The sequence below is a fragment of the Malurus melanocephalus genome, unplaced genomic scaffold (assembly GCF_030028575.1).
Source record: "Malurus melanocephalus ecotype Western Australia unplaced genomic scaffold, MMel_1.1 scaffold_416, whole genome shotgun sequence".
Taxonomy (NCBI): Eukaryota; Metazoa; Chordata; class Aves; order Passeriformes; family Maluridae; genus Malurus; species Malurus melanocephalus.
In genome coordinates, this window is record NW_026623648.1 from 477232 (window position 1) to 491249 (window position 14018).

The window sequence follows — 14018 nt, forward strand, 5'->3', positions numbered from 1 at the left end:
TGTGAAGCCAGATATGCTTCCAGGCTCTTCACGTGAAAATTAAAGATTTCCCCAAAAACCTCTGCACTAAGCTACTGCTTGCTTTCCTGTGGCAGTTTATAGAGGCTATTGATATATTCCAGGGCAATTCAATAAAATAATATGYAATGAAAGCAAGACATAATGTAGGTTGCAACAACAGAGGTGTGTGTGAATTTTTAAACTGGCAGAATCTGCAGTCAGTTGGGGCAGCGATGGATTTCTTCCTCTGCATTTAGTTAGGGAAAACTGGTAAAAGCATCAAAGTATTTCATCCTTAAACSTGTAATTGGTCAGCAGGGTGAAAATCATTCCCTCTCTGAGGGCTGCTTGGTGACAGCATGGAATGGAAACTCGATTGTGTTTTTCTGGCATAGTGCACATTTCCTTGTTGAGTCCACAGGGTCTGGCCTTCAAGCAACCAGTACAGTAGAAGGTTTGYTCTTCTAAGCTTTCCACCTCCTTTAATTTCCCCAAAATCCTGCAACAAGYTGTGTTTAGAGGTGCAATAAGGACTGCAATTAAGCAGAGGTGCAGAAAGAGTTGATCAGGGAGAGGGCTTCATTTGCTGGCACGCAGCAAGGATCTTCACACTGCCCATGGAATTAATGCAATGAAAACCTTTTTAAACAGACAAATTTCACATCAGTAGATTAGTACTAACTGGGTGCCAGTGCTGTTTCCCCTCAGAAAACTGCAGGAGGGAACTGGTCTGCAGGACATGCTGCACCTCTACATCTGCTCAGGAGGGTCCTGCTGGTGTAGACCAGTCTTGTAACATGAAATCTGCAGCAGTTTCAAGTTGCTGAGGAGCCGACCCAATTATTTTCACTATTTCTTTGTTAGCAGCTGTTCCAACACAAGTTCTTTCCAGTGGGACAGGAAAATCACAAGAGTTTCTTGCTGAATSACAAAGCAAAGCAAAAGCAAGGCACCCATCATAGAGTCTGAGAATCCTAGAACCATTTGGGTTGGAAAAGACCTCTAATTGTTTGGTTTCTCATCTGCACCAAACAGCGGGGCTTGGGGGTTTTCTGGTGTTCAGAAAAAGAGAATGCAATAAATGTACATAAATATATACATCTCTACAAGCTCTGGGTAGATTAAAAGGTTTCTCGCCCAAAGCAAAATGTTCACTTCATTTTCATATCTTTAGTGATGTCATGAACATTTTAATACAYAGTATCTGGCTGAAGATATAAATGTTTTCCTTTCTCAAGTATCTTCCCAGGCAACATTTGACTTCATTTTTTTTAACCAAAGCAATTCATCAAAACTGCCATGAAAACGGAAATATTGTTGGACCATCCAAATATTAAATTATCCTCACAAAGTGCCAGAGACAAAGACTGCTGGCATCATCCTCATTGTGCAGATCTGGTATCTCTGCACCCATCCTGCAGCAGCCCCTGGGGCAGTTTGCATTTGTTACATTCACATTGCTAAATTATAAAACAGGGGCTGCAGATGCTGCTGGGGGACCTGGTGCTGCAGATGCTGCTGGGGGACCTGGTGCTGCATTTTGGGAGGATGCTGTTTCTCTCCATCCCCCAAACCACTGTCAAACCATTACTGACTTTCTTGGTGCAGCTGCTTCAAGCATCCACACACACCGGTTCCCTTTTGCATTTGGTCTCACAAAGCTGCTCACACAGATACAGCCCATCAGCAAAATGTAAAAATAACTTAAAATAYATAATTAGGGTGGATGCACTGTGGATTTAATAGGGTTTTTATATTTCTTCCTTTGCTGGCCTGTAAGACACAGATCCTGGGTGGAGAGAGGCTGATAGGAAGGGAAAGAGAGCGCTTTGCTGTGGTCTATGTTGGGCAAAACCCTCAAATATTTTTCGCAGTTTTGTACTGTATTTTAAATTGGGCACCAGAGAGAAATTGCAGCAAATTGATTCTTTCCCAGCTCCCCAAAGTTGAAATGCCTTGGAGGTGAATGCTCGATGCCTGCATGTGGGGATTCATATCCCAGTTTGGGAAAGGTTTGGGCTGTGGATCATGCAGCCAGGGAAGCAGCCTGGAATGACATGACTCTGAACATATCAAATTGTGATTGGTAAAGCAGAGTGGACAGCCAGTGGGTGTTTAGCCTGGAAAATGAAAGGATTAAAAGACACAGTKTTTGAAAACAAACAGAGGAGGATTTCTCTGAACCAGCTAAAGAGTTGTCCRTGTCCTCTGTTCCCCATTGTYAYSAACAGCYRCCCACAYTGGGCATTATCAAGCAGAAGGTAAAAGTAATACTTCATGCCACACCTGCCAAAGGTAATAATTAACTGTAATAACTCTTTAATTGGAACTTTAATTCAAACACCCATGTTTCAAGGGGATTGCAGGTGCAAAAAAAAAAAAAAAAACAACAACAACAAAAAAAACCCCACACCTATAAAAAAAGCAAAACAAACCACAAAGGTTACCAGTTCTGATAAAATATAGAAGCAGCCCCAAGCTTGTGCTGTGCCAGAGGCAACTGGACATCAACTGTCCTATCCAGGGTACAGAGAAGCTGTTCTGGGATGGAGAGGCTTGTCCCAGTCCAGTGGAAAGTGAAGGAGAAGGACAATGACATCAGACGTGAGGGAAGTGACAGGCTCAAAGATGCCTTCGCTGCCCTGGATGGGAGGTTTTCCAAGGCCACCTCTGTGGATGAAGGGATCAAAGCCATTAAGAAAGCCACCAGCTGAGACTTGTATCTGAAATTGGGGATAGCAAAGGTGTAATTAAAAAAAAAAAAAAAAAAAAAAAAAAAAAAAAAAAAAAAAAAAAAAGACTAAAAGCAACCTAGATAAATTTGTTCTAATGCAATCAATTTTATACATTAAATGACCACAGATATTGGCTTCTTTTCCATGTGAAGGAGGGAGAAAAAATTATACAGACCTGAATCTGTTCCCCCAGTCAATGTTTTTTAATGGTTCTGTCACCGCAGCGTGAGCTGGACTAGGTAGCATCAGGAACACAGGAAAATGAGGAAMCCAAAGGAGGAATGTTCATGCAACTTCTCTTCCCAGGCAGACACAACTCAAGCTGTCAGAATGCTCATGCAGCCTCAGAGCTCTCCCAGCCCATCCTGGTTGAGTTCAACACGATGGGTCCTTTAGGGAAAAACAAATCATTGACACAAGGAGGAGGCAGAGCAGGACCAGACAGGGAATGGAGACCACATCTCAGGAATKCATTTACTAATTTGGCAGGGATTCAGAGCTGTCAGTCCAAGCCTCTGAGGATTAACAGGCATGCATGGTGTGCTCTGGGTTAGAGGACACCAAGGAGCATCCACCTGCTCTGCAGGACCTGTGGATTCAATATGGTTTGAGCCAGAGTCAGCGTGAACTGTGTTGACTCATTTCATAACCAAGAGCCAAACCAGTGATTTTCAGAGAAATCTCCCTCCCTCCCCAGCACAGTGCCACAGGGATGCCAACATTCCCACAGCATCATGCCCTGCCTAATGGGCAGGAGGGGGATGCAGTGACTTGCCACTCAGAACTGAGAGCTGAGCAACTGTAATGAATGTACAGATAGAGAGATTCAGATCAATAAGCCTGGCAGTTTCTACCAGAAAATGAATGGCGCTYGGTCTATAGGCTACAGTCGTTAACTACCCAACCACCCTCCTCACTGTCATTAATGAGCAATCTCCATGTGTATCTGCTCACCCTACTTAATTCACCCATCCATCTCCCACTCCCTCATTCCTGCATCCACACAGAACCCTTCTCCCCCATCCAGCTGTGCTCACAAACAGTCTCTGGCGTCTYTCTTGAGGCAGGCTGGATCAGAAGAGCAGGGAGAGGAAGGATTTCATTTCCCCATGCCTAAGCTGTGCCTGTAATCCTGCAAGGAGCAGGATTTGAAGCGCTGGCTCATGGCCACAGTTACTTCCACTCCCAGCACACACAAAAAGCCAAGTAAGAAGCCAAGGAGGGGGTACTGAGATTTGAAGGCAACTAGTGTTCGTTAGTCCCTGTGCCTTCCTCTGTCACAGCCACCCCATTATGCAGGGACAAGAAGTGTCTCTGTGGGTCAGCCAGGGTGACCCAGGAGCCAATGGAGAGCCCAGAAGGATGGATGACTTCAGGGAATCAGAGTCAGAGAAAGCAGCTCCCAAATRCCACTTACAGAGCCTGTCTTCTGTGAGCATGGTCAGAGCACAGTTTCTCCCATTTTTCATGCTTTCCCTACAAGCAGGAAGAAAAAAGGGAGCCTACCAAAGGAATCCCAAGTGTTGTTGGAGAGAAACCAACAAGGATAATGGGGGAAGCAGGGATGTTCCCCAGGGAGATGGAGAGGAGACATCCAGAGCAGGAGAGCCATCAGAAGCAAGAGAAAGCAATTGCTCAAGGTTATGGCTCTGGCAGAGAGTGGCACAGTAAGATGTGGTAARTGGTCCACAGATGAGTGTTAGGTGCTTTGACAGTACCAGATTAACTGTTTCCTAAATAAAAAAGCAATAGCGACAATACCGAATCTGTCTTTGTCAGTGCTCAGGGCCCAGGACAGGGTCTCCCCACCAGCAATGGGTTCAATTCAGGGTTGATTTAGGCTCCACCAAAGCCAGCAGGATGCATGTGGGTCAAGTTGGCCCCACATGTGTCTAGATGACTGCCAAGAACRATTTTCCTCTCTGTGCTGAGCAGTTTCCAGGCTAATGCCAGCCACGCTCTTTTGCTTCTGTGTTCCCAGGTCCTCCCTGCTCCTGGCTGATCAAGACTGGCTTAGAAGGCTCTTTCCTCTCCCAGGAAAATGGGGACTGACAAAGAAAACCCCATCCTGAGGAACGTGCTCATCAGCTTCAACTTGCTTCTGCTCGGCACTGTCCTCAAGCCTTTTGAGTGCCGGCTGGAGATGACAGCAGAGCCAGCTGAGAGGACAGCGGTGGATGAGGCAGGTGCTCTCACCAACTGCAGCCCACCTGCCAAAGAGCAGCCCATGGTCTTCCACCACATCTATAACATCAACATTCCACTGGACAGCTGCTGCTCATCCATGTTCAAGTCTTCAGCCGAGGAGGTGAGTTCAGAAGACGAGCGGCTGGCGGAGTACACGGAGCAGACCTCCGACAGCGAGAGCCAGGTCACCTTCACCCACAGGATAAACATGCCCAAGCAGGCCTGCAAGTGCTCCACCTCCCTCCCATCCCTGCAGGAGCTGCTGAGCAGGATTGAGATGCTGGAGAGGGAGGTCTCCATCCTCCGGGACCAATGCACCTCCAATTGCTGCCAAGAAAATGCAGCCACAGGTAGTAATGCCATCCTGTTAGCTCTTGCTGGGGACTGAGGGCTTGAGGAAAGGCAGGAGAAATAAYACAAAAGCTGATGATGCCACTCAGAGTGATGGCAGAGGAAAAGCCATGTTCACCCATGATGGTGYTGTGGCTTTATTGAAAATACTTAGCTTAAAAAAAACCCTGGGAGGGCTTTGGTCACTTGAGTGCCCATGCCCCACTCGTTGCAAAAACTCCATTATTGAGAGAGCTGAAGTCCCTCTTTGGATGAAATTACAGCTGGTTAGGGAGGAGCAGGGGGATCTCCCAACTCTGCAATCCTTCCAGCATTGTCAGACATCTGCCACTGTGTGTGGGACAGGGAGCAGAGATTTAGCTGCTGCTCTCCTAACCTGTCCCTGGTCTGATGGCAGGCCCATGGGAGCTGGCAAAAAAACCCTTCACCTTCTCTATAGGRGGAGTGAACACATCTGAAAATCTGAGTTATTAAGAAAAAAGATTAAAAATTACAAAAAATACATTAAATATGCAAACAAAACATTTTAAAAAGGCACAAACCATCAACAGGGTATTTCATCTGAATAAAAAGATGTGATTTTGTGGAGACCTCCAAGAGGTCCTGTTAGGGTTACTCCATTAAAAGCAGTCCCTCATTTCACCTCGGCTGTCCCTTGGAGTCTGGAAAGCAGCATTCAGATGAAATGAGGTGGGTCAGGAAGGTTGGGGCTAACAGCTGCATTTCCATGGCACAGGAGCCAGAAYATTGATAGTTTTCCTTGTCTTAAGGAAAAGGAGCTGTCTCAAAGGGCATCCATCCAAAATGCAGCCCAGCCCTGCTCATGGTTTCAACACACCAGGGCTCCTTGCAGGGAAGAAAACACTAAACACTAAGGAGAACCACACACAGCATCCTTCCAGGAGAAAACTGATTTTCACACCAAGAACAGCAACAGAAGGAAGAGAAGTTAAAAGCAACCCTTTTACCCCAGTTTTCACTGTTTTTTTTTTTTGTTTGTTTGTTTTTTGGGGTTTTTTTGAAAGGGTTGCAGCTATTAGTGTGATTTTTCCAGCGGTACCCCAACACCTCTAAGGGTAGGACACATTAAAATGAAATGGTGTAACCAATGCTCAGGTCAAGAGTTCCACCAAAGGTGTTTGTCACAAGGGAGAAACAAGGAAGGGTACACAGCAGGGTGGCTTGGGCTGGCATCTATCATGTGGCCAGTGGATGTCAGTGTGTTCCCAGCCATGGGTTCAGCCCATATCCCTCCCAATGCCAAATTCATCAGCTGCATTAATAATTGACACGAACCAGAAAATACCAGTGCAAAGTGAGGGTTAAAAACACATAGGAAATGTTAGGGGGAAAAAAAAACAAAACCAAAAAACTTGTTTTAAAGAAATTAATTTGAAACTCTGATGTGCCTATTTGTGTTACTTGCAACATATGYAGAAAGTCCCTCATTGCTTGGTGAAGTCCCCACTCTCATCATGGGTGAGCCGAGCTAAAACTGGAGTAATTTCATTTATTTTTGCCAGAAATACTTTCAATTCACTGCACTGCAAAGGAGAGCAGGATCCTTACCCCACCATCCAAGGCATTTTCCTGAGGAAAGCCTCTTTCCTCAAACACACTTACAAGCATCCTCTCTCATCTTTTGATAACTTGAGGCTGAGATCTGAAGAGATCCTGATTGGCATTCCCAGTATTCACAGTTTGGATGGGAATTGTCCTGCAAGGTAACCCAAATGGGTCTGTCTGGCACAGCATGTTACTGAGCTGCTTTCACACATGCATCTGCTGCATCCCCTACAGGAAGAGCTGCTTGGAAAGGTCAGCTAGGATGGAAAGTTTGGCTGGGGACAGAGTCCTAGAGCTTGGGGGTCTTTGGGGTGCAAAAGTTTCCCAAGGTTTGGAGGAAGCCCAGAAAGGGTTTCTGTTCTTCCTCGGTTCACATGAGGAAARGCAGCAAAACTTAGCAAGGAAAAATTAGCCTGCCTGGGATAAATCCTTAGCTGGAGCAATGGCTCTGTGTTTTGGAGCAAAACAGGGGAGCATTAGCAATGTCAGTGACTGGTGCCTTCATCCCCATGCATCCCTTCACACCCCAGAGCATCCTGTGCAAGGCTGGCAGGTAAAGAGGGGGCTTAGAAATGGTGGCCACAGACCCCATGTGCTTTCCCTGYTTTTCCACAACCTCAGTGTGCCCAAAAGTAACAGCTCTGTCTTAATTAGGTTCACCAGAATAGGGATGAGAACAATGTCTTTGGATACATACCTGTTTCTTATAGGAGAGAGAGAAGGCAGACAGGGACTTCTCATCTCTAACAAGGAGAAGTGGGTGGACATGAGACCAGAGGGGTCATGGCTGCTACAGAGGGCTTGGCCAAGGAAGGTTTTTTTCCCAGTAAGAGGTCTAAGGAGGTTCCTATCAACTGAGTGCTGAGCTGGAGAGAAACCAAAGGGAGCACTTGCACCACCACGAGGCTGATGGCACCCATAAGATCCACCCAAATGCCACCATGACCCCAAATTACCAATTTTTCCCCCTTAACCTCATCAGTTTCCTGATCTGGGCATGCTCACAGTACTATGCCCTGCTTGTCCCACCCCTGCCCCCTTTGTCCACCCATCAAAAGGCTGACCCGAGACCAAACCTGACATTTTCCACCTCCCACCCTGTGGATTCTCACCCTCGCTCCCGCATCCTTGCAGGGCAGCTGGATTTCATCCCGCARTGCAGCGGCCACGGGAATTTCAGCCTGGAGTCGTGCAGCTGCGTGTGCATGGAGGGCTGGGCGGGCAGCAACTGCTCGGAGCCGCTGTGCCCCCGGGGCTGCTCCAGCCGCGGCGTCTGCCTGGAGGGACAGTGCATCTGCGACAGCGACTACGGCGGCGAGGATTGCTCGCAGCTCCGCTGCCCGGCCGGCTGCGGCTCCCGCGGGCTCTGCGTGGACGGCGAGTGCGTGTGCGAGGAAGGTTTCACCGGCGAGGATTGCTCGCAGCTCCGCTGCCCCCGAGACTGCTCGGGGCAGGGTCAGTGTGTGAACGGCTCGTGTGTGTGCCAGGAGGGGTTCGCCGGCGAGGACTGCGCCTGGCTGCACTGCCCCAACGCCTGCAGCGGCCGGGGGCTCTGCCGCGATGGGCTCTGCGTCTGCCAGGAGGGCTTTGGAGGACAGGACTGCGCTGCAGGTACGGGGGATGCATGGTAGAGTCAGGCTTGAGTGGATAAGCGAGGGTTTCAAGAGGCCCAGAGTCCCGTAGGAGCACCATGAAGCCTGAGACAAATCTGTACCTGGCAGAGCACATCACTTAGGACCCACTGAGGCCCCGCAGTGTGGTTACCTCCCTGATATCCCTGTTCCCAAAAGACACCATATACAAAAGTTTGGGAGGTGAGCAAAAAGCCAGTGAAGTTCATCCCAACATAGGGGCTAAACCCTTGGTGCAACAGGTTATCCTGAGCCTTTACCTTTCCATAACTATTAACAAAACCACAGATAGCAGATAAGCCCCAGCCTAGGCCCATGTCCCACCAGCAAACCTACACACCCTCCCACAGGAGTGGAAGAACAAGCCATGCACACCCTGACACTGTCCTTACCACTTTCCTTTTCCACTCTCCCTTTCTACCAGTGGCTCCTCCTGAAAACCTGCATGTGACAGGGATCAGCGACAGCTCCATCRAGCTGGCATGGGACAGCCCCGGGGCAGCCACTGAGTACGTCATCTCGTACCAGCCTGCAGTGCCAGGGGGCACACAGCTCCAGCAGCGRGTACCTGGGGACTGGAGCAGCATCACCATCATGGATCTGGAGCCAGGTGTTGCYTACAATGTCAGCATCTACGCAGTCATCAGTGACATCTTCAGCATCCCCATTACTGCCAAGGTGATGACCAGTAAGTATCCTATTGCACTTGTCACTCTCATACCCGTGTATCCATGTGAATGCTTAAGCTGGCTCACTTTTTCCATAAAACCTTCTAGCAGCACAAACTTGAACCTTCAAAAAAAAAAAATTATCTGTATACAAATATAGGAAAGGAGGAAGTGCATCCACCCTCTTCAGAAAGACTCAGTCTGGATGAAAACCTGGATGTCTAAAATGAAGAAAAAGCTTTCAGAGTTTGATTGAAGCCCCCAGAATGTGGTGCAAAACATTAATTTTTTTTCTGAGAAAATACAACAATATAATACAGAAATTTCAGGTTCCCCTCCCTCTCCTGAACACCTGATTCCCATGATGACTCCCCATGATATGGGCAATAGTGCAGCAAGAGGGGATGCTGCTGTGCATCAGGAGAAACACAGTCCTGCCCAGAATTGTGATGCACAGAGGCAGATAGGAGTAACAAGCTGTAATGCCAGCCTCCAGGAGAGTTTCTTGGAGAATAAAGATACAGAGGGCAGGGGAAAATCAGAAAGGATCCAGCCACCCCTTTGAAACCCCATCATTCACTCTGTTCATACAGTAGTGCAGTGGGATGCTTCAGTGTCCATAGGCCCAGGCATTTCTCTCTTTTCCCTCCAAGCCATGTAGAGTGGGGACAAAGGAGTTTTGCTAACAGTTACCAAAAGGCTCCCCATTTTTGYTGCCCAAATAACAAAATACCTGCACAGAGCAGGGTGGAGACTGACAGCACATGCACAGCCACCTGCCCTGTTCACCACCCCTTGCTCCCTTCCAGACCTTGCCACACCACAGGGGCTGAAGTTCAAGACCATCACAGAGACAACAGCAGAGGTGCAGTGGGAGCCCTTCTCCTTCCCCTTCGAYGGCTGGGAGATCAGCTTCATTCCCAAGGTACTGCTGCCACACTCRTGGCATTAGATCTTAAATTAGTTTCCAATTACCCCCTTCCCAAAATACCCACCTGTTTTGCCATTTGTGTGCTGCACATCAGACTTCCCAGACATCACCAGCCTGGATTTCCCAATTAGTTTGTCATCAAGACATCCATGTCCTCAAAGAAATTTCCTAAAAAAAAAATCCAGTGATGGGAAATAAAYCTTCAGTCTCACTGCCTCTTGTTGTTGTACCCTCTTTTTTTCTTCCACCTCCTTTGTTTCTCCTCCTCCTCTTCCTTGTGCTGCTCTCTACAGTAAGCTCCCCAAAGCAGCCTGGATCAAATCAAGCAGCTGCTGGCTCTCAGACAACAACCTTCAGCATCCTCAAATCACATGCACAGCTAATTCCTGCCATGGAATTTAAATGGCAGTGACAAACAGGTAGAAATCGTGCCAGAAAAGATGAAAGGATAAAAATGTTGCCCTAAATACCTCATATTTTCTGTGCACAGCAACAAAAATAGTAAATCAAGTATTTAATCTATATTCATAATTTCTACACCATTTAGCCATAAGTATAGCTTCAATTGTCTATGGAGCCTCTTGACAAGAACATTCGGGCCCCAGCAGTAAAAGAAATGCTGATTAAGGGCTCAGTTATGACGTTTTCACTTGTACAAAACCTTCACTGGAATCAAAGGCAGCTCTGGGCAGCAGAGAACTGCACAATTTGGCCCCAAAGTTTTAGATGCTCTTAACTATAAAGTATCATTACACAGCACAAAGCAAGGGCCCAATTGCCTTAAATAACTCAATTCTCTCATYTCCAAAGAGTTGCTGGAAGATTCTTGATGCAGTGTTGGATACATCCACATGCAAACTGTGTCAGAAGCTGAAGCTSAGGTAGTGCAGGTATAAACCCTGGGATAGTTTTCATTCACCATCAGGATTAAAGCTGAAGATACAGCAACATCAGAGAAAAGCTTTTGGTAGGAAAAAATCAGCTCTTTCAAACATTTCTCTGTTACTCAGGAATTAAGCTGAACAACATTCTCCTGAAGCAGATAAATGCAAACCATTGGTTCTCTTTTCCATTTTTAAGTTTAAAACTCAAAAATACATGGAAAAATGTTGGGATTTAAAGGCAGATAAGGTTCAAAAGGACGGCTCTTCCTGGATGCAAGGTCTTGGGTAGGGAAGGGATGTAAGCTCACTGGGCTTTGAAGTTCTCAAATCCATGAGTCAGGACATAATATTACAGTCATGCTCCTGCCCATCAGCTGCCAAAATTGGCTTCTCTTGAGTTTCCATCATTCACTTTTCCCCTAGAATTAGGCAGAGTGTGCTGTGTCCTTCACTGCCCTACGTAAGTAACTCTGATTGCTTGGGCACACGCTAAAATATTGCCACACCTCAAATTAACCCAAAACCTATTCCCAAAGACTAAAAACAATGGAGTTATAACAGCAGCRTCACAAATAACCTCTCTGAGAAAAATTGAGCTCCCTGTCTTCCTAAATACGGGGTAAGAAGATGCTAATTTGGTTCTCAGCAGCCTGACAAGGATGCTTGCATTTTCCTGCAGAGCAACTCTTCTTCCATTGTCTCCACAATGCTCTAAACCCCAAAAAAGCTGGGTCAGGAAGGATTACCCATCTGCTGCTGGCACTGGGGATAGGGTCGGAAAAAGACAAAGAGAAGAAAGATTTAGCAAAGAAAATTAGGAAAGGTAAAATGGCAATTGATGGCTAAAATTGAAGGTTTCCTGTTTAATGAGAAATTAGATGAATATGAATTGAGAGTTATGTGCAAAGATTTGTTTAGCAAAGTGAAGAGAGCAGCTAGAAAAGCTCCTGTGTCCAAACACTGGCAGGAAAGGTGGCATTTGCAGTTTTTAAAGCCTTACAGTTTTTCAGGGCAAACCACAGAGTATAAATGAGTGTMATAAAGATGGTTAAAAAGCAGTGGATGTCAAAATAAAGACCTCACAGCTTCATACCTATACATCAACAACAGAAGGCTCCTGGCACCTGAAGAACAGGAAAAAGGGCTCTAGCCAAGGCTTTGGTTTTATCATCTTTTCTCTTCTGGAGARCAGCAGAGGCACAAATGGCAAAATACAGAAGCTGGGAAGGGAGGCAGGATGGGAAGGATTTTGCAGCACAGCAACATGAGTGCTCTGTGCTTGGTGGGTGACTTCATCCCAGATTTCTGCATCTCCATGGTGGCATGTGTCAGGGTGACAATGTAATTTGGGGATGCAGAGCTGGCCATGGAAGGATGCAACACAGGGGGCACCTCTTCTCCAAAACACCAGTTTGGGCGGGAGGGTTAATGCTTATTTCTTTCCCTGACAGAACAATGAGGGTGGTGTGATCGCCCAGCTGCCCAGCACCGTCACCACCTTCAACCAGACAGGGCTGAAGCCAGGGGAAGAGTACACCGTGACCGTGGTGGCCCTGAAGGAACAAGCCAGGAGCCCTCCCACCTCCGACAGCATCTCAACACGTGAGTGAGCCTGACCTGGGGGCAGCACCACAGTGCCAAGGGCTCGGTCCCAAAAATAAGGTCCCATCACCAAGAGTAGCCTGGCACTGCATGGGCAGGGTTGAAACTAGAAGTACCCAAACATTACAGCAGCAGCTTCTTCATGCGCTATTTTGTCCCTCTCTCTCCTAAATTGCTGTAAGTGCAGAAACCGTGGTGAGGTTAATGGGATTGGGAGTGAAGACTCAGTTCTGCTTTTATTATATATCTAGATAAATTCTCCTCTGTTAATCCCACATTTTGGAGGCTAGATATCCTCAAGAAATATATCTACAGATGTGTTACTTACTCATATATAACAGATTAAAACTCCCACCTGCTTTTGTGCCACTAAGTACCTTCATTTCCCACCTATTCAGGCAAATCGGGCAGGAGGGCAGGAAGCCAGGAGCAACAGCATGTCCCTTCCTAAAAAGTTTGTTTGCCCAGTCACTGGTCCATCCTGTAGACCAGAGAAAATTCAAGTGGGTCTACTTGCCAAAGGAGGTGCAGTGAAGGGCAGAGCTCACTGGGGAAAACAGGCTCTTCACACCAGACCTGRTACGGTCTGCCTCGGCAGCCAGGCAGATGTCTACTACCTCCAACCAAGCTGTTCCAGAAGAAAACAACTCTTAAATAGCTGCCGGAGGGTTGTAACAAGGTGCTGCTAATTTGAGGCAGCGGTGAGAGTAAAGGGAGGGTCCTTTCACCAGCAGCAGTTTGTTGCAGCTCTGAGCTTCCCCAGCATAGTCCTCTCCTCCCACTTTGCCTCCGTGTTCAGCTTGATGTGGCTTAATAGAGACATCTTCTGGTCAAGCCTGAAAYTTCCTTTCCGTGGGAGGTCAGCAGRAATAAGAGGCTGGTACTTCAAACTCGAGRGTTGACCTTTGCAGGGAGTACAGGTGGAGCAGCGGGCTCCCAGATCTCTGCTCCATGAAGACACCCCTGTGCTGGCATGTCTGCCCTCCTCTGCAGCACCCCCAGAGCTTTGTACCATCACCCTTATTCTGCCTCACACTGTGTGCCAGGATCAAGCAGCAAAGGCATAGTTTCAYGCCACACAGCTAAGTAGAWGTGGATCACCTGGATGACTGGACARTAYGAAGTAGTTGGAGATTGAGGGTATGCATGACCTGGTCCTGGCCAARCTGGACAGCCAGCTCCTACCTAAACAGTGGGCTTTCCAGCTGTACTCCCTCCTCCTTTGCTGTTTTGCCCCCAGACCTCAACTCACTGCTCCAAATTCCTCCATGTCTTTGTCTGACCCTCCCTGGTCCTTCCCAACCCTGCCTACRTGCTTGTCCCCCAGAACTTCCAACCCTGAGGTGCAGCATTCAGCAGACCCTTATTATATACTGTCATTTTCTAATATATGCAGTGTATCAGGTACGTGGTTATGTGTATAGTCTGAATAACAGAGCTACAGTGGGCTTTTTCACCCACCT

At 47.3% G+C, this 14018-nt stretch overlaps 1 protein-coding gene across 1 annotated transcript in view; it reads left to right on the forward strand.

The window, feature by feature from the left end:
- The first annotated feature begins 4775 nt into the window (after positions 1 to 4775).
- The window catches only part of TNR (tenascin R), a 29999-nt gene continuing 20756 nt past the window's right edge, over positions 4776 to 14018 (forward strand). The window contains exons 1-5 of the mRNA XM_057379679.1: positions 4776 to 5272; positions 7974 to 8450; positions 8895 to 9158; positions 9948 to 10063; positions 12405 to 12555. Of these exons, the coding sequence (XP_057235662.1) occupies positions 4777 to 5272; positions 7974 to 8450; positions 8895 to 9158; positions 9948 to 10063; positions 12405 to 12555 (1504 nt within the window). The 5' untranslated portion in view covers position 4776. The remainder of the gene's footprint in view (positions 5273 to 7973; positions 8451 to 8894; positions 9159 to 9947; positions 10064 to 12404; positions 12556 to 14018) is intronic.